The sequence below is a fragment of the Rhinichthys klamathensis genome, unplaced genomic scaffold (assembly GCF_029890125.1).
Source record: "Rhinichthys klamathensis goyatoka isolate OS25496 unplaced genomic scaffold, OSU_Roscu_1.1 h1tg000653l_1, whole genome shotgun sequence".
NCBI classification, from domain to species: domain Eukaryota; kingdom Metazoa; phylum Chordata; class Actinopteri; order Cypriniformes; family Leuciscidae; genus Rhinichthys; species Rhinichthys klamathensis.
Window position 1 is genome coordinate 210391 of NW_026607097.1, and position 21477 is coordinate 231867.

General features: G+C 37.7%; 1 protein-coding gene across 1 annotated transcript in view; it reads left to right on the forward strand.

Moving 5' to 3' along the window:
• grb10a (growth factor receptor-bound protein 10a) overlaps positions 1-21477 on the forward strand; it is a 68174-nt gene that overhangs the window by 39194 nt on the left and 7503 nt on the right. Inside the window, exons 6-7 of the mRNA XM_056241528.1 lie at positions 12750-12906; positions 20181-20296. Of these exons, the coding sequence (XP_056097503.1) occupies positions 12750-12906; positions 20181-20296 (273 nt within the window). The remainder of the gene's footprint in view (positions 1-12749; positions 12907-20180; positions 20297-21477) is intronic.

Consider the following 21477-nt stretch of genomic DNA (forward strand, 5'->3'; position numbering starts at 1 on the left):
TACTGGCTCTGCCCTCAGACTAGACAAGATAACACACTGCCTGCATCTGCAACTGAAATCATACACTCCGTCTTGCACAAAAACATGCATAACAGATTGAATCTGAGTTTTTTGACAGGTGAAAACTATGATGTATGGATTTACAACTCTATTGTGATCTTAAAAAAGTATTTAGACACGGAAGCCACTCTTGTGTGTAACAAAATATCAAACCAATATATTTTGAGGATTTTAATTATCATCAGGACTTTAACTTCTTAAATTAACTTGCTTGAAAAGTTGGATTTCAAATTATAAAACAGTAGATAAAGGCTATCTGAACTTGAGATCAGATCACATTAAGATTACAAGAAATAGAGGAGTTATTAGGGTCATATGTTTGAAAATGTCACTTAATTTGCTGTTTGTTCCTTTAATGCAATGACCATTTGTCTAAAGTGTCACTGTACATTTTGTCTCTTTCTCAGTCCCAACTTTTGGAGGATTCTAGGATTCCTCTTCTGGACTGATGGTCCACATTTAACATAAGTTCACATAACTTAATTTTTTCGAATACGCATGAAGTTTATTACTTAACAATTTTAAGACAACGGGTTTCCTCACTTTAAGTAATAAACTTGATGCATAGTTGAAAAAAATAAGTTATGTGAACCTGACAATTCCACATAACCTAATTTTTTCAATTAAGCATGTGTTTCCTAACTTTTTTTTTAAGGTAAGTCAACTGATCACTTTTTACAGTGTTGGCATATTTTCGGTAAAAGCACATTTATTTAAAATGACCCTAGACCTGAGGTTACAAATATCAGACCGACCAGTGTCCAAGGCCCTCATCAAAGTTTTGGACCCGAACCCAATTTGGTTTCAGGGCAGATCTCAGGTTTTTTGGATCTGTGAACATCTCAAATTTGAATGCCCTGTAGATTACTTTGGATAGGAGCATCTCCCAAATTCATAAACGTAAATATTTTTCAGAATGACGTGCATTGATGCATCGCCCACAAAAAGACCATAAGAAAATAAATGGGATCAATTCTGATTGCATGTCGACTTCTCGGAGTGGTGTGTGTGCTTGTTTAAAACTGCACGAGCGCACAGGTCCGCCGCAGTGGGATTAATTAGGATTCGCTAGATTTTATTTATTTATATCTTCCTTATTTATGTGTCAGCTTTCCCATCATGCACATACAAAAACTAATACGGCATTTCTGTTGCATGAGCGATCCATCTCTGATGTAGTAACTCGAGTTTCAAGCACTGAACCTGCCGTGAACTCCGCTGGATTCTGCGAGCGAGTGATTAATGGCGGTGAGCCAGAGTGTGGAGCCACAGGGGGTGCGTGTCTGTGAGTTTGTGTACAGTGCGAAACGACACCAGGCCCTGAAGATGCTCGTAAAAGTCAGACCAAAAAGTGACAAGTGATTGAGTGCTAGCAACACACAAAGTTAGTGTGTGAGCGAAAGTGACACCTAATGTGTTTGTTGAGTCGTCTTTGTTTTCAATCTGTCTGGATTTTTGGAACATACACATAGCAACAAATCAAAACAACGCAGCTGCACTTCATTGCGTCACAATATATATAAATGTAGGTATACGTGCTCATGCAGAGAGAGAAAAGAATGTTAAGGCTGTTGACTTGGGTTCTTATTTGGGAATGATTGTCACACTAGCCTATCTTTTTTTTCCGAATGACATCATCAATATTGACTTACAAGGATGGAGAAATTTGCAGGCTTTGAGAAATATTTATATACCATTTATATACTATTATAGTTTTAATAAATATTATGAATTAGTTTTTATATTTTTCATTTTAATTAGTAGTAATTGTGTTATTTTGTTGTTATATTTTATTTAATAAAAAAACTTGTCTGTATAGTTTTTCTTTTTTCCTTCAGTTTTAGTTTATTTTAGTGCATTGTTAAACTAAATGAAAATGGCGAATGTTGTAAAATAAGGTTACTTTTTTTTTAAATTGTATTTAATATTTTAATATTTTTTTTATACAAGACAGTGTAGGTAGTGTATTTCATTTCAAGTAACTAAAATATGTTTATGGTTTTAGTTAACTGTAATATAAATTTTGTTATCCTAGTTATAGTTTAGTTGTGAAACATTTGGGCTGTCAAGTTGTAGGTTCAAACCCTTTAAGCTGTTGTAACAGTGCAAAAAAATTCCTCAGCCTGTATTTTGGTTTAGCTTATTGTAATTTAGCCAGCAAAACTTGACGTTTTCTGCGAATTTTCTGATTCATCACATTCTCTCTCTCTCTCTTTCCTTGCGCTCTTTCTGAAATAACAATAGCATACATTAGATCATATTTGAGATATTACATTGAGTTTTATTCTTTGCCTTTTTGGCCACATCTAAGTTGTAAAATAAACCTTTGTCTACCATGTCCTCACTTATAGTCTTTAAACTGCAGTTCTCAAACTAGCTTTGCTTTGATGATAGGGTGACATTTGTTAACTTATAAGTGAGCTCAACTGCTTCGAGCAGCATGGGACAAAACTTTTTTTTAGTCTATCTTGTCCTCGGGATGTTGCTATCAGCTGACAAGACTTTGCACGCATGCTTTGCATGATTGGAAAAAATCGAATTTCTCTGTCATCTTTCTTTCTCTTCGAATGGCTCTCTTCATTGTGTGTAAAGAGAGTGTAAGATAATGTACAATCTGTAAGTTATCTCTGTCATATTAACTAACATGCACAGTGTGCATATACAATTGGATTATTTGTTTCGGTTGTATTTTAGGTTTCCTCGCGTGTTTACCCAAAACATTTGTCTTGCGTTCGGCTTGTTTGCGCTGTTCCATTTCACATCCATCCAACACTCACCCAAGATGGGAGGGATTTCAAAGAAGCTTGTTACAAATTCACGATGTAAATTTCACATGTGAATATATGGGTGTTGTAGTTTCTATATTCTTCTTTACCTGATCTGATACACATACAGTTGTTTTTACAGTATTTGAGGCATGGTCAGTCACGCTTATGTGTTTAAGGTAAGACTGCAAGTGGCAAAGGTCACGCAGTTCAATTCACATGTATTTATGTAGCATTTGTAACAATAGTGAATGTCGCAAATGAGCTTTTCTGGGTGTGTTGCGAGAGAGAAAAGTGAGATCCTTGTGAGTCAGCACAAAGTAACTGGCACAGAAACATTTGTGAAATTGACGGTTTATGAATGTGGTATTGTCTGGCCATGAGAAGTTTTAAATCCTTCCTTTTATTTCTATAGGCAGATAAATGTTTATATAGTTAAGTACACAGTATGTATCTTGTATATGCATGTATGTATGTGTATATATATTCAATATATATGTATATTGAATGTTCATTTATAATTATACTAATGCATTTTTTACATTTCTGGTTGTAAATAATTATTAATATATCATGGACAAAGATAAATAAACAATAGTATATTCATTAACAATGAACAGTAGTATATTTGTACATTTTAGGGAAGTTTTTAAAGATTTGTTAACTTTTAGAATTTTCAACTTAAATGTTATTAGTATATATAGAAATGAACATTAATGTGGATTGCTTGGTATGCAAGACTTTCCCGTCTTGCCAAAATGTTGCGTTTAACTAAAAATCGTTTAATTCAATCTAAAAACAATTATACGGGTAGATTTTGATCCGCTATATGTAATAAGATAAAATATACAGGGACATTTTACTGTGCTGTTGGTTTGTATTGTGGAATAAATGTAAGAAAGCTTTAAAGGTTATAACTAACTTTAGAAATATACTTCATATTAATAAGTAATTAATAAACATTAGTTACATTGGTAATATACAAAATATAACTGTATTGCTGGTGGTTGTTGTTTTCCTGAAAGTGTAAGTAATATTTATTTAACCTGAAAACTGTCAATATTAAGTGAAACTGGAACATGAATTTATTTAAAACATTTAAAATACATTTAAAAAACCCAGTGAGGACTCCTTTTAAGAATGCCGCTGGTTAAAAAAAATAAATATTTTTTATACCTTACTAACCTACCAAATGAGTCATATTGATCAGTTTGATTTGATGAGAAAGACTTTGAATCTGTGTAGTAAAAACAGTGAGAAGGGCATTACGTTCCCTGTCTTGTTTCATGTAGTTGATTTGAGTAGAGTGATGCACATGCTGAATTTAAACACTGTTTGGATCTCCATCACACCACTGACAATCCACATATTTGTTTACCTGTCTCCTGAGTCACGCTGTTTGTGAGAACCACTTTGTATTCTTAGTTCACACAGTCAAACAAACTCAAATGCCCCATTTAGCAAAAGCTTTGCCAAAAATCTCCTCCCAGGTGACCCACTAAATGTTCGTGCTGTGAAATGAGACACCGTCACAGTGGAGTTTAATGTCTCTGCGTGTGGATCCTGTCTCCACCCTAGTGTACACTCAACACCAGTTTGCTTCGATTTGTGTGCCAGAGCCTTAGGACACACTACAAAACACGCGCACACACACACACACACACACTCTGCCCAGTCAGCTGACTGCAACACCAACCCTTAAGAGATGACATGACCCAACATTACTAAAAACATCAGCATGAGAAAATAATCCTCTCCTCAGACTACCCTTGTCCCTCTTGATTCTTTATTCTTCTTGTCTGCTTTCTTTATGTCTGGTCTTTTGTTGTCAGTTAATTGGAAAATTACATTTTAGGAGAATTAATGTACCAACTCACGATGTTTCCTGAGTGATGTGGACACTGAGTCCTTGTGCCAGACACGCATATATAATATATCAGGGTCTGAATTTTGTTTTGAAAAATGTCTTTATTCTACAATATGAGAGAAATTAAAAGAGAAACATTTTTTTGGGGTAGGTCTAACACTAGTATTCAGGTACAGAAATACTACAGAAACTGAATAAAGTAATCAAACGTAAAATGACCCTGGCCTGGATTGTCTTTTAGTACTGTATAAATTAAATACATAGGCTATTCTATTCGCAATTAAAGCCATCTTTTGTGGATTTTGTTGTTTTATCAACATTAATGACAGACACATATAAGGCTGCTGTCACTTTAAGAGCTAGTGCATGGATCCATTATACTGTTATACATGCATTTTCTTTCTGTTTGTTTAAAACATAACCGACTGTGTTTACAAGGATACTCGCCAAGACCTTAATGTTGACCTAATTTTGTGTGTTTTTGACCGTTTAAGCGCAATAATTGTACTTTTATATCCATCCATATATAATGTCTTTTGACCATTTGGGTCATGACAAAGAAATACGTATTTGAAAACATTAGTATTTTGCATTGCATTCTCTGTAGCCTTTTGTTAAATATGCTTAAAAATGCCAAATTGGCTGGAAAATGCAAATGTGGATTAAAACTCAGTAATAGCTCATTTGGGATACTGTTGTATTATATACAGCATTATAATGTGCAGTGAAATTCAAAAGTCTGAAACTATAATAAGCTTAATCTGTCTAGCATTATACCTGGCTAACTAACTTCATATCGTTTTTGCTGATAATATAATTTGTGATAATCTTTGTATTATATTAGAAACTAATGTAAAAACACTAACTAACTAACTAACTTTTATACCGGTCTGATTAATTTGATATCTGTCTAACTAAATAACCAAATACTTGTCTTTCTAACTAGTGTTACTGTATATATATATATATATATATATATATAGATTATACAGTATTTCTCATAATGGGTGTATATATGTTCCATGAGTCCTAGTGTTTGTATTTGGTTATAAAAATGTGGTAAATATTCACTTCTCCAGTTGAGGGTGGTTTCACTCTACTGTTATACTGATATGCAAATGTTGAAAAGAAAATGCATCTTGCGGCAAAAGTATCCTGTTTATCTGTGTTTATACTTTATTTATTCGGTTTCCACTTGCTGATAAACTGTCAAACATGTCAGGTTGCACAAACATGTCTCTCTCTCTCTCTCTCTCTCTCTCTCTCTCTCTCTCTCTCTCTCTCTCTCTCTCTCTCTCTCTCATCTCTCTCTCTCTCCTCTCTCTCTCTCTCTCTCTCTCTCTCTCTCTCTCTCTCTCTCTCTCTCTCTCTCTCTCTCTCTCTCTCTCTCTCTCTCTCTCTCTCTCTCTCTCTCTCTCTCTCTCTCTCTCTCTATATATATATATATATATATATATATATATATATATATATATTATATATATATATATATATATATATATAATATTACACACACTGACTGGCTCCGCTCCTCTCCATGAAACCTGAAACTTCCAAAGCTGTCACTAAAGTTTATCCCCTGAGATCTCTAAACAAAGGTGTGTGTGTATGAATGTCAGGGCAGGTTATATTTTTTGCCTGTGTGAATGTGGATTTTTACAGTACGTTTGTGATGTCATTGAAAGGCAGGTTCACATAGAGTTCAGTAATCTACTGGTTGTAATAATACATGCGTTTGAGTGTACATGCATGTGCGTCAGACCTGCGTGGGGTTGAAATTGAATTTGCTGTCTAGTTAGGTAATAGGAGTGAGGTGACTGATCGCAGCACACAGGTCTGTTCAGAAATGAACACATTTGGGCTGTTTTACTTGGCAGCCACAGGTGTCTCGCACTTTTTACAATTGTTTTACTCTAGCTTAGACAGGGTGAATTGTACAATTCTTAGAACATTATTTCCTTTAACATATTTCTGTTGGCTGGAAAAAAAAGCATAATTTTCAAATGCCTTCTTACCTAAGCTAAGTGTATATATATACATATATATATATATATATATATATATATATATAATGTCGGTCGTACCCCCTGCGGCATTTAACAACCTCTCTTCCACTTAGACTGCAGTGTCACCTTTTCCATTAAGGGACAATATTTGCCCCTTAAATTGATTTTACCCTATTACATGTGTGTGTCATGTCTTATGTCAAATTATTAATTCCATTAATATAATTATTAATAAATAAAGCAGTAATTTACTAATATTTCAATCAAATGAAATAATTATCAACAAAAGCCTCCTGCAGTGAAGCTGTATTTAGATGTATTTATACAGTGTAATCCTGCTCAGAGATGGCATGAATTCAATTACAATAGAACAAATCATATTTTAAATAAAATAAATGTTCAATAGAGAAATATGAAATGATGGTAAAACAAAGTGATAGTTTTAAATATTAAACTAAAAGCACCAGGTGGCGGCAAGTCACTACTGTCTTAATAAACGAGTCATCAATTCATTAATTTAGTAAGCAGGTGGCTGTATTTAATGGGTCATTGAATCATTGATTCTTCCCATTCGTTCAGTAACGAAATACCGCTGTGTGTTGCGCAACTGTTCCGCTGTGGCTTTTGTTGGAACTATTATTTCGTTGCAAAATAGAGCAAAAAATATTGACAATACTATTTAAAATGTAGGCTAAATCACTTAATAATATTACCTTTTTGTTTGTTGAACTACAAAGAGTACAGAATCTCTGGATCAAAACACAGGCGAAAAGAAGCAGAAACAAGCGATAGCATATGTTAGCAGGTGCATATGTAAAATAACGCGATCATTAACATTAAACGTCATATAAATCAAAACTGCCTAATGTTACTGAATGAAATGTCGAGCCAGTACGAGGTAGGGTTGCAAAGGGGCGGAAAATTTCCGGTAAATTTCCGGAAAGTTTCCGGTAAATTTCCATGGGAAGTTAAGCTGGGGAATTTTGGACATATTCCATATTAGAAACTTTCCATGGGAATAATGGGAATTATGGGAATTAATGGGAATTTAGGGGAACTAACTGGGAATTCATTGTAATGTGAAGATCATTGTATCATATCCACATGGTCCATATCCATATGGTCTGTCAGCCATCACGATGGACGATGATATTGTCCATCGGCCCAACCCTAGTAAGAATACTAATCCAATGGCATGAACAGATACATAAATAGTAAGGCTAGCTAAACAACTGGAATGATCTTGAAACATATTGCAGGAGGCAGAGAAAAACAGCCACATGAGGTAGCTTGCATCTGCCTTATGTGGTAAATAAAGTTATGCTAGCTTATAGCATCTAACTTATACAAATGTGTTCATCTTATAGCAATGCTGATGTGATATTTGCAATTTAAACATTTAATAAATATATTTCCCCATAATATCATCAAAACTTACTTCACTTTGTTTAGTCCACAGGCTCAAATGTGTGCCTTCAATAGTCTTGTGCTTTGGGTTTCTGTACATGTGATGGAGGCATGCACAGTGCCAGTAGGGGGTGTGGTCTTAATAGTCATGCAGTAAGCAGTGTTCTATGTGCATTTGATTGAGGAATGGCATGGATATTCAAGTGTACTTGAATGGCATCTGTTTGTTTTAGTCAAGATTATGCTAAAATATACTTTTCTCAACTATATTTAAGTTCCCTCAACTTCTACTTTGAAAATTCCCACTTTATTCCCGTTTATAAATTCCTGTTAATTCCCTTAAATTCCCATTAATTCCCATGGAAAGTTTCCATCTTTGAAAATTCCCAGAAGTTTGCAACCCTAGTACGAGGTGTAGGACTGTACAAGCTTTGGGGGTGTTGATGGACTCGATCTACTCCATCTGTGTTTTGATCATCATTCTGAATCCCATCCAGACGTAGTCTTTGACAAAAACGCTATTTTCTCAGCTTTTTGCTCAAAATGTTGTTGTTTTTCTGAAACTTTCCCACATTCAGGTGTTGATAAAAGAATAATACATGAAGCTAGTATAAAAGTTTTTTTTTTTTTTTTTTTTTTCAAAAGCAGAGGGTCTGTTCTTTCGTTTGATTGCATGTTCAGATATTCACACAACAAGATATTCTGGGGGCCATGAAACTTTTGTGAAAATGATAAAAAATGCTGCCGCTGGCGGGGAAAGAGTTAAATCGATGTCTATGCACAGTCTGTCTCTATTTGTTCTACAAGTGCTAAACCCCCACTTTTACTCTAGTACAAATGTACATTGCCGAGAACGGCAGTAATGTAGCGTAATTTGCTAAGGCAACATACTCTGCACGCAAATTATCAGATGCACGCTTTTTGTGTGGATGCCGTCAGTTTTCACCGCAAAGGGTAATTTGTTTGGATGTCATGTATTTGACCTTTTACAGCATGACAATTTTCCTGTTTTTACACTAGAGGTGGCATTCTTCCTGTTAGGTACACATGCTCATTTAAATGTTATTTTAAGGTGGGGTAGAATTAAATGAACGGCAAAACTCAGCATTTTGTTTGCGTACCCCCCTCCGTCAGCTCACATACCCCAGTTTGGGAACCACTGTTAGAATGGAAACGGGTACATATACCATAATGAAAACAGGTGACTGGTTAAGTTAGGTAGACCATTTCCGGTAACCAGTCTCTTATTCAGTTCTGATAGCTCACATTTCTTGTTTCTGATGTCTTTGATCTTCCACTGTGAAGGTCAGTCTTGCTACAGTGTTAGTGTGCTGTGGCCACTCAATTTAATTGTTGTCTTATCCATGTGTTCATGAATGCATGTATGCATCTGTGTGCTTGTGAGCATAGCCAGTGCTTAGTTTGCTTTTCTAGTGTTGTATCCAACACACACACACACACACACACACACACACACACACACACACACACACACACACACACACACACACAATTATGGTCAAACCAAAGGCAGGAGGACTGTCATAGCTCCTCAAATTGTTCCTCTCTCTTTCGTTTCGGCATGTTTGAAAGCTGTTTACGAAGAGCTTCTATGCTCCAATTGGTTATTGTCACAGATGTGACGGACCCCGTCATGGAAGACCAAATATTAAGTGGAAAAATATTAAATATGCTACTTTCTCTCGTGACCTTGTGAATCAACTGTCTGTCTGTCTATCACTCTATTGGTCTGTCTGTATAGCTGTGTATATATATCACAGAACCTAATGTATCATAAGTATTGGCCATATACTGTGACCTCCATTCTATTCTTGGATTATCTCTTCCCCCTTTATACAAACTGTGAACAATGCTTGGACAGCCCTCTATTAACTCCCAACAAACACTTTGTTGCCATGTGACCCTCAGAATGTTTGCAAAACCTTTATTTAACATTTAAAGATCCTCCCATGTGACCGGCAGAGGCGGGACAGAGCAGTGCAGAGCAAACGTTTGTTCAGAGCCACATGACTATAAGGATGCGTTTAAACAACATTGGGTAAACGCTCTTAAATCGTAAAGCTTGTAGAAAATAGCATTTACGGCAGTAGAACGGCGCATGTATAACTCAGCATGAGCAATGAAACAATGCTCTGCAAACAGTTCCCACTGCTATAATGGTCTTGCCAATAACTCAACCCCCAACATCCTTTTCTTCATGGTGTCGAGTCAGATTACATGATACAGTTGTCTTCCGTCTGAGACCGACAGAATGGTGTTTTAGAATTTGTTTTTATTCTTTAACACACTTAAAGTGAACGTACATATTTCAAATAGTGAGAAATTGTTTGGTATTGAGTTTGTTCCGTATGAGAAAGAGAATCACTCATTTTAGTGAAGTGTTGTGGGAGGAGGGATTTTGCTGGGATTTGGCCTCTGTTGTGTGTGTTTAAGAAACACTCTCCAGTTGTGATATGCTGAGTTTTGAGAAAAAGAGAGGGAAAGGTTTTCTTTGGCTGTGGAGTTCAAAGACAAACTTCAGGGGGGAAATGGGAGTGAAAAAAAAGAATGAGAACAAAATCTCACTCTGTGTGTGTCGTGAGAGCTGGATGTGGAGCTCTGTCTCAAGGCTTTCTGAGAATTTGAAACTTTGACAGAAGCCAAGGCAAAGTTTGGTGTGGGGGAGAAAGAGAGAGTTAGGTTGAGGGAAAAGAGAGCGGGAGAGACAAAGGAAGGGATGATGGAAGGTAAGGGGAAGAGGGAGATGGAAGGAAAAAGAATTGTGGTTGTCGGATGTGCCTGATGCTTTAGTACATATGTAATATAATGACAAATGTAATGAAATGAACATACATTATTCACTATTTATTTTACTTTACAATTGTACTTTCTTGTACCGTATTATTCCATAAAATGCTTGTATTTTTATTACATTTTAAATATTAAATAAAGTAAAATAAATAATATATTTTTTTAAATGCTTATTAGTTGGCAAATATAAGTTGATAAATCAGTTAATTATCAATATCAGTTGATTAACCAGTAATCTTGCCTATGTTATTATTGTTATTATTATTTTTCTTAATATAAGTAAACTTGAAAGTTAAACACCAGTGATCAAATTATTTTATTACTAAATCTATGTTTATATTCTTTTTACTTTATTATTGATATTTGTTATCATATCTTGATATTTGTTATTGTAAAGCAGTTTATAGAATGTCTAAATAAACAAAATAATGTTATCAGTCACATAATCCATGTTGTATAATTAAATTAATTGTGACAGCAAGACAGCCTCAGTCCCTATTCATTTTCCTTGTTGAGGTCGCTCTTTCCCATAAAATATATTTTTGTTCCATGGTAGAATTAAAAGTTATACATGTTTGGAAAAACTAAATGATGTAAGTGAAGAAACAATTTTCATTATTGGGTGAACGATCTATTTAATATAGAGAAACCCAGTGTGTCAGTTTTATTAACAAATTGAAGCACTAGTCATCTCTCCCCGTTTCTCTCTCACCTAGACTTTCTTTCTCGCTGCTTAATCCACTGGAGTATTGTAAGGCACAAGCTGCTTGTCAGCTGAGTGTCTCTCCCTTCTTTCTCTCTCTCTCTCTCTCTCTCTCTTGCTCTCTCTCGCTCTTGTTTCAGCAACTCTCTTGGTCTCATCTCAACCCTCTGCCCAGTCTCAACTCCTCTCATCCTCTCGCTTTCCTTCCCTCCTCCCCTTCTTTCCTCCCTTGCCCTCCCTCTTTCTCTTTCTTTTTCTCTCACTCTCTCACTCACTCTCTCTCGCCGCGTGAGTGAGCAGAGGTTGTCTCAGAGAGAAAATGCCATCGTGTTCGCCGGACTGTTGCTTGTATCAGGCAGTAGAGGTAAGACTGACAGTAACTACTTTTTCAGAAGAGAAGCGTCCTGCAGATGCCAGTCTACAAAAAATACCAAATTTAGTCATGCAGATTATCTTTGTGCATAAATTGCACGCTACTCTGTGGGCTTCTTCCGTGATTTTCAGATGGTTAAAGTGTTTGTTGAAAATGTTTGCTTTTGTGGATGCGTGTGTATGTTTAGCTGTGCGTTTACATACATTTAGGTTACTAGTCATTTCTGTGTTGTGTGCACGGTCATTGGAAGAATCGAAAGCATTTCTCTTTCTTTTCCCTTTATCTGGGCCGTTGGCTTTGGCATTCATGTGAATTCAGCCTCTTAATGGAGTATATCCTCTTGTGCGTGTTCAAGTCAGTCACGCTTATGAGAGCCGGGCTCAACCTAAACACTAAGAGTCCATGTAGATTAAGCTAAGGGCCACATAAACATTGAGATATGCATGGTTTGCAAGAACAAAAACATAATCAACAAGCACAAATAAACTTTTTTTTTTTCCTCCAAGCATCATTTTTACTCTTAGGTAACCGAAAAGTTTGTATTTGAACATATTTGTTTCTTTGGACGGTTCACGCAGGACGAGCACAAGGCTAAGTTGTCAAAACACAAGCTATGTAATTATCCCATCTGGAGCATTGTGCAAAAGTGTGTCTGTAATTGTTCGACAAATTAGACTCATTAAGAAACATCGCCTTGTGGTCATATTAAACAATGTACGCATCTGTAATGGACATTCTGTGTATGTGTTTTGAACAGATCATCAAAGTTTTCAGCGAGGATGGTGTGGGAAAAGTTGTGGAGGTCCCTGCCGACATGACGGCCAGAGATGTGTGTCAGTTCCTGGTCTACAAGACCCACTGCCTGGATGACAACTGCTGGTCGCTAGTGGAGCATCATTCCCTGCTTGGTCTGGGTAAGCCATGCCATCATATGTGTATAGTCTTTTTCTGCATCTGTTTGACTTATTCGTGCAGCACACACCCAGTCTAGGAGGACACGCTGTTCTGTCCAGGGACACTGGGTTCCCAGTGCACTGCACTGTGCAACAGGAAATCACCTTTCAGCAAGCCCAGACTCAGAGTCTTATATACACATACTTGTTCTCCTATTAACACTTAAGCTCTCAAATACAACATTATACATCACGCACGGCTGCGCATTTTGCATGCGCAACCGCTCATAGAGCGTCTAACCTGAAGGAAAGGAAAAGCGTTCACAATGCAGAAGCTTTTGAGAAAATGAGTGTAGAGTATGAGAGGTCATGAAGAACTAGTGCTTAATCTCGCCGGCAATCAATCAGGGCACGTGTGGCTGTGTGTTTCTCAGGCAGATTACAGATTAACCCTTGCCCAAATCATACTAAACAGATTTAACTCTGCCTGACCTTTAGAGATGCAGTCATTGCTCTTGTAGGCTCTTGAAAATCCCTTTATTGAGATTCTGAAATAATTCGGACTGACACAATCTGCTCTTTATTTGAATGCGTCCACTTTAAAGCCTTCAAGGAAAGTTGTTACTTATGCTTAGGCACTGATCGTGCAGGTCACATGATATGATGTCAAAATGTGACAGGGTGTGGTCTGTTTTGGTCATCTGACATCTCTAGAGAGGCTTAGCATTATGTGGTGTAGTTGGATGTGTTTCCCTCATCACTTCTGGAGACATCAGCGTGCCAACGTTACGGAAACCTTCTAGAAACGTTGCTCTTACGTAAGCCATTAGCAGAGAGACTCTGCTGACTTTGCTGCCATCAACCCTCAGTGCAATCAAGCTAAATACATGACCTCATCCCTCTGCAATGCCTCTCGCTTTCCCTCGCTTTCTCTTTCATACACAGTCATGCTCTCTCTCCTTCTCTCCTGCTCTTCTCGGAGGAGTGAATTAGCGGATGAGGGATCAGATACACAACAGATACATTAGATGGGGTTTGAGCCAGTGCTTTATTGTCTTTGACATATGAGTTATGCTATACTTAAAAAGCATAGACATTACAATATACAGTTCATTTGGATCATTTTCTCATTATAGGACATCACATAGTGCTGGATGCTGAAATATTTGTAATGCTTTGTTTGTTTTTGTTGTTAAACTGGTAGAGCATGCCGTTAGCAATGCCAAGGTCATGGGTTTGATTCCCAGGGAACACGTCGCATACTAAAAAAAAAATAGCTTGACTTCACTATAAGGTACTTTAGATAAAAGCTTCTGCCAAATACACGAATTTAAATGTTTAACAGGAGATTACTGTATATTTCTAAAATATTTGGATTATTATTTAGAGCATGAATATATAAATATTATATTAAATTCACTTTAATATTTTCATATGTATTATATATTATGTGAATAATTTATTTTATGCATTTAATTATTATATTATAAATTCATATATATTTTAATATTTAATTAAATATATATAAGTAGTATTTTATATTAAATATTAAAATTATTAGAGCATTAATGATTCACACTAATATTTATTTTTATATATATGTAATGCAAATCATTTATTCTTTGTATTTTTATGAATTTCTCTCTCTCTCTCTCTCTATATATATATATATATATATATATATATATATATGTATATATATATGTATATATGTATATATATATATATATATATATAATGTACACTCACCGGCCACTTTATTAGGTACACCTGTCCAACTGCTCGTTAACACTTAATTTCTAAGCAGCCAATCACATGGCGGCAACTCAGTGCATTTAGGCATGTAGACATGGTCAAGACAATCTCCTGCAGTTCAAACCGAGCATCAGTATGGGGAAGAAAGGTGATTTGAGTGACTTTGAACGTGGCATGATTGTTGGTGCCAGAAGGGCTGGTCTGAGTATTTCAGAAACTGCTAATCTACTGGGATTTTCACGCACAACCATCTCTAGGGTTTACAGAGAATGGTCCGAAAAAGAAAAAACATCCAGTGAGCGGCAGTTCTGTGGGCGGAAATGCCTTGTTGATGCCAGAGGTCAGAGGAGAATGGCCAGACTGGTTCGAGCTGATAGAAGGGCAACAGTGACTGAAATAACCACTCGTTACAACCGAGGTATGCAGCAAAGCATTTGTGAAGCCACAACACGCACAACCTTGAGGCGGATGGGCTACAACAGCAGAAGACTCCACCGGGTACCACTCATCTCCACTACAAATAGGAAAAAGAGGCTACAATTTGCAAGAGCTCACCAAAATTGAACAGTTGAAGACTTGAAAAATGTTGCCTGGTCTGATGAGTCTCGATTTCTGTTGAGACATTCAGATGTTAGAGTCAGAATTTGGCGTAAACAGAATGAGAACATGGAACCATCATGCCTTGTTACCACTGTGCAGGCTGGTGGTGGTGGTGTAATGGTGTGGGGGATGTTTTCTTGGCACACTTTAGGCCCCTTAGTGCCAATTGGGCATTGTTTAAATGCCACGGCTTACCTGAGCATTGTTTCTGACCATGTCCATCCCTTTATGGCCACCATGTACCCATCCTCTGATGGCTACTTCCACCATGTCACAAAGCTCTAATCATTTCAAATTGGTTTCTTGAACATGACAATGAGTTCACTGTACTAAAATGGCCTCCACAGTCACCAGATCTCAACCCAATAGAGCATCTTTGGGATGTGGTGGAACGGGAGATTTGCATCATGGATGTGCAGCCGACAAATCTGCGGCAACTGTGTGATGCCATCATGTCAATATGGACCAAACTCCCTGAGGAATGCTTCCAGCACCTTGTTGAATCTATGCCACGAAGAATTGAGGCAGTTCTGAAGGCAAAAGGGGGTCCAACCCGTTACTAGCATGGGGTGCCTAATAAAGTGGCCGGTGAGTGTATATGTGTGTATATAACAACACAAGCCTAATTTCAAATTCTGAATTGAATTCACACAAAAAAAGTCAGTGATAAAATAAGAACAAATAATCAAAGTACAAGCAATAGCACAAACAAATAAAATAGAATAAAGATACAAATTAAATAAACAGTGCTTTAAGTTTTTTTTTTGGTAGGTATAACAGTAGTATTAAGGTAAAAAATACTAAAGAAATTTAATAAGGAATCAAATGTAAAATAATACTGGATAGCCTTCCCTGAATAAATGAAATACAAATTCATTCTTACAATTAAAGTTACAAAAGTTATTTATTCATGAGCAGTGAGTGTCATTAATATTAATAAAAAATGTATAGAGAAATTTGGATTTCGGAGACAGCAGCACGATTATTAGGCTATGGTCACTTTAAGACCAAAATGCACTGATCTAGGGGTGTCGCAATATACCGGTATTGACGATAATCGTGATATTCAAAGCGTGAAATATCGACATCGTGTTAATTTAGAGTGTGGCAATATACCGGTATTGGCGATAACCACGATGTTTAAAATGAATAGGACTTTTATGATAACACGTATACTCCAGCGCCCGTTGAGGTGGCAGTATTGCACCCGCGACATCTATCAAATGAGAAGAAAGCCCCGTTCAAGCCCCGTTCACACTACACGCGACCAAGCGACGCGATACCATTCATTTCAATGGGGAGCTGGCGATTTCCGGCGACACGCGCGACAGCGACCGTTGGCGACCGGATGGGGATTAAAATCTGTTTAACTTTATGCAAATGAGGAGCGACTTTCGGGAGCGACAACCAATAGGAGCGGAGCGCGTATGATCCTTCTCCACATCATTGGATGTCATTCATAAAGGCAACCAGTAGTGGGAACTCCCACTAGCGACCTCATCGCCAGCCACTGGCGACATGCAGCGACAAAGTCGCTTGTAGTGTGAACGGGGCTTCACACCGCCAGCGACACGCAGCGACAAAGCGACACGATCCCATTCATTTCAATGGAGCGCTGGCGACATCCGGCGACACGAGCGACAGTGACCGTTGGCGACAGAATGTGGGCGTGTCAAGCGACAAGAGACAAGCGACAAAAGTTGAGAATTTTCAACTTTATGCAAATGAGAAGCGATTTTCGCGAGCGACAACCAACAGGAAAGAAGACTTTCAGTGGAGCTCACGTCACCGTCTCGAGTGCAGGCAAGACAGAAGAGTTCGAGGGAGATTTCACTGTTTTATATGATTTGACTGTAACCACATACATGGATATAATAAAATGACGAATGGAAAAGAAACTGTCGACAGTCTCAGTGAGTTTAATTCATATACATTTATAGTTCGAGTGTTGTAATTTTATGATGCAAGTTTAGCACTGCTGCAGATCATTTTACAGTTTCCCTTGCATTATGTTGACTATTAGGGACAAGAAAATTGATTATTTGTCAAATTCGAATGACGTTTTAGTAATTTATGACAGAATGAGTGAGTTTAATTTGTTGATTGATCGATCGTTAATCTAGTAAATGATTTAATCCACTGAACACTGCTGTGGTAATATAAAAACACTCTCCCAACAGCATACTGTTTCTTTTGAGCCTAATTCCTAGTCAAATTAAAATGATATAGTTGTATGTCACTTCTGATGGTATTTTGAGTTAGCCTAGAAATCTAGACGCACCCTAGCGGCAGCGAAAATTATTTCGCAGCCAGTGTGGTCTAGCAACTCTCCATAGGCTTTTGAGCTGGAAAAACCAAAAACTGGTCGGGCCAATCACATCGTGTATAGAGTCGGCGGGCGGGCTTAACACAATGACGGCACAGTTCATGACGTTCCGTGTGATTTCCATAGGTGATTTCCCTGCTACTTGAAAACAATGAAGATGCAGCGGTCTTTCGAATCGGCTTTGGCCGCGACTCTGGAAGACTTGGAGTTAAGAGAACGTCACTTAAGTCATTCTTAAAAAAGGAAGATGTGTTCGGAGTTTTGCCGACCTGATACGGCAAAAGGTTAATATATCAATTAGCTCCGCTGGTGGAAAAACGCATGGGACTCACTCATCCACAACCGTTCGTTGCTCTGGTTGGTTGTAGCGTTATCCTATTGCGTGCAGAGGGATTTTGAAAGGTAACCGTTTATCCCGCCCCTCGGATTGAGGCATGTCAATGGAGAGTTCCCAGACCTAACATCTTGATGTAGGTCTAGCATGCCAGGCTAATTTTGAGTAGATATATGGCCAGACGTGCAGTCAACCAATAACATTAGAGCGACAGCACTACGAACGCCCACAAGCGACTTCACAGTACAGAAACAAGCGACGTGTAGCGACAAAATCGCTGGCGGTGTGAACGGGGCTGAAGACGCAGCGCGCGCCCGCGCAGCCACTCTGGTATGGGAGTTCTTCGGCTTCAAAGAAAACAGCACTTTAAAGGGGGTCGCACACCGGACGAGAAGCGCAGAGAATTCTTTAAAATTCGAACACATTATTTTCTAGGAGTTTACACACACTACCGGCACCATTCGGCGTCTGTCCGCGACGCCCAGCAATGGCTCGGATTTTCAGGTGAGATTCTCAAATTATTCAATTAACGGATGCGCTCTGACTGAGGTAAAGTGTTCAGACTGCAGTCTTAGCAACGATTGTATTTAATTGTACAGTACAATCATAACATAGTACAGACATGATCTTAATTTCATAATGTCCTTAAACATAACAATATTGCTGGCCATGAACTGAGAAAGTGCGCGTCCGGTGTGCTACACGCGACGCGGAGCTGCGCTTCTCGTCCGGTGTGCGACCCCCTTAAACCCAATCTGCAGAATGTGTAGCCACCAACCTTTTTACCCATCTCCGTGTCCATCACACTGCGGATTACGCTATTTTACAGAGAGTAAATTGCGATTATTTTACTAGTCATGGAATGGGAAATGTGACATTAACCTGTTAACAGTGTGTTTTTGTTTTCATATGTTTAAATAAAGGGTGATTTATTAAGTGCCCCGTTTTCTTTACTCGTCTTATTTTTGTATTTTTGTATTTGCACTTGATTTGTTTTGTTCAAATCTGCATGACTTGCACCGGCGCAACAATAGGTTTTCAGTTCTTCAGGAAACATTCAGACAGTGTTTCGCTCCAGTTTGAAACCAGATATACTTAACATGCTTGTCTTACTTCACAAAAAATGTGCATTCAAATATAAGAACGCAAGAAGTAAAAATGCAAAAAAGAAAAATTAAATAAACAAAGTAAAAATTAATTTGACTGATTTGACATTTTTTTCCCCCAAGGTTTCTATAGATATCGCGATATATCGATATCGTGAATTATTTTGGCCACAATAACCGTGGTGTGAAAAATCTAACATCGTGACAGCCCTACACTGATCCAATAAACTGTTACACATACATTTTCTTTCTCAACAGTTTACGTTCACTCAAGACAAAACCAACTGTGTTTACGAGAGTACTCAAGTAATTTTGTACATACATTTGTGTGTATTTGACCATTTAAGTGCAATTTGGTACTCGCGAGGTGTTTGAGGCGGCTTTATGTTTGCGTGCTTTGAGTGTGCAACGTCTCGAGAGCGTGCAAGTGCTGACTGGTTTAAACACTGGCAATAAAGAAATGCAAATTATAAACTTTTGTGATGATGCGACACTGCCTCAATTGTGCAAGTGACAATTCCTGTGTCAACTGTGCAACTCACTTATAGTGCAGACACATTGGGGTGATGTGAAGCTATTTTTGCATTTTGAGAGGGAAATATAGACAGAGCGCGCGGTGATTCACTCTGTTTGAGTTGCGCCTCACCTTCAGCATTATAATTATTTTACCCGCGCCATACAGGTATTGAGACGCCGCCGCTGCATGTCATGCCATATACATCTCACGGCAGGCACGTGTCTTTATGCATCGTCAGCATGAGATCGGCAATTAAGAGATTGCGATCCAATTTTTACCTTCCCTGTTTTGTTCAGTGCCTTGTCGGTTATTGTCTTTTGTAATGTGTACTTCTCCTGAGTTCATGATTTAAGTCAGTTTTGAATATATTCCTATATCCGTGCGTGTTCTACGACACCAAACAGTTACAAAATATACATATATAAACCCCACCCCCCTTTTGGAGCCGTGGCTTAGTGGTTAGCAGGGAAAAAAAAATTCCCCCTGACAGACATTTTAATATTCCCAAGCTTCAGAGGTCACAACTCATTCCATATGCTCTGATTCAAAGTGTTTGGCGATTTTAAAGTAATCGTGTTAAAATCCATTACAGCATTAACGGCCACCATACCAGTAACTAACATAGTTTTGATGTCATCTTTGTTTGTTTGAATACAGAGAGGTGCCTGGAAGATCATGAAGTGGTGGTTGCAGTGCAGGCCTGCATGTCTCCAGAGAGCAAGTTTCTCTTCAGGAAGAACTACGCCAAGTACGAGTTCTTCAGAAACCCACTGGTGAGTTGTGGCCGAGAACAACCGCTCCCATTCAGCCCACCCATGTGTTTCCTTACCTCTCCAGACCACCACTACAAGCTTAAATCCCTTGAAATTAAAGTCAGATTATCCTTGAAAATCTCACTAAGAATACTTGATGCATGACCTGCAAGCTATAAATCCCTTAAATATGTAAATGTCAAACAAACCAACAAGTTCCCACATTCCTGTTTTCCATATGTGAGAAAAAACCTCCCTGTTAATCCATTTCCAGCCATTCAAGTACAGCTTGTACATGTTCCACCTCACTAAGCAAGTAACCTGCTTTTTTAAATTTTATAAGCCTGTACTCGACACCTTTTAACTGATTGAATTTCGACAAGTACTTTTGAACATGTGTCGTATAAGCACCTTACGGTGTGAACACTGTGAACCATTTTATCATTCTTTATAAGCCACAGACTTTTTGTACGCTTGAAAAAATATGTTCTCGCAAAGGCTTAATCTTATTTGAGCCTGTGCTTTAGTATGGTATGTACAGTATGTGTCAGTGCTTGAGGCGTCTTTGGGCCGGTTAGTTCGAGTCTATTTGACAGAGCACTTAACCTGCTCTTGGTAATCCCTGGCTTTGGCAAATGCTTAGTGCAACTCACCCAAATTAGCTTTAGATGAGTTTCAGCTCGTGCGTATGTGAATTTGTGCATGCTTCTTACCATGTTCAACTGGTAAAGGTCACACCTGGATTTACTGATTATTCAAAAATTGAGTTGTTGATTTAGTGTGATCAGCTCATGTACAATGTGTCTATTGCTGTGCACTTTTTTGCTGCATCGTGGCTGATTTGTATATTTTACACATCAACAAATTTCTCTGTATGGTAACAACGCAAGTGCGACTTTTTTTTATGACCAAAAGTCAAGTACTTCACACAGAAGTAGCGATTTTAAATTGGTCTAAAATGACCAAACAACACCAGAGGGCTAAATATATTATCATATATATGTAATCTGTCGTATCTATTTAAGGAGATTTTTTTATATATATAATCTATATATCGTATCTATGGAGAGAAGAAAATTCTGTTAAAACCTTGAAAAAGTTGTACATTCAATTCTCAAAGTTTGTCCCATTCGGTAACACTTTACAATACGGGTGCACTAATAATCATTAATTCATGCTTAACTAATGCACAGATAATACTG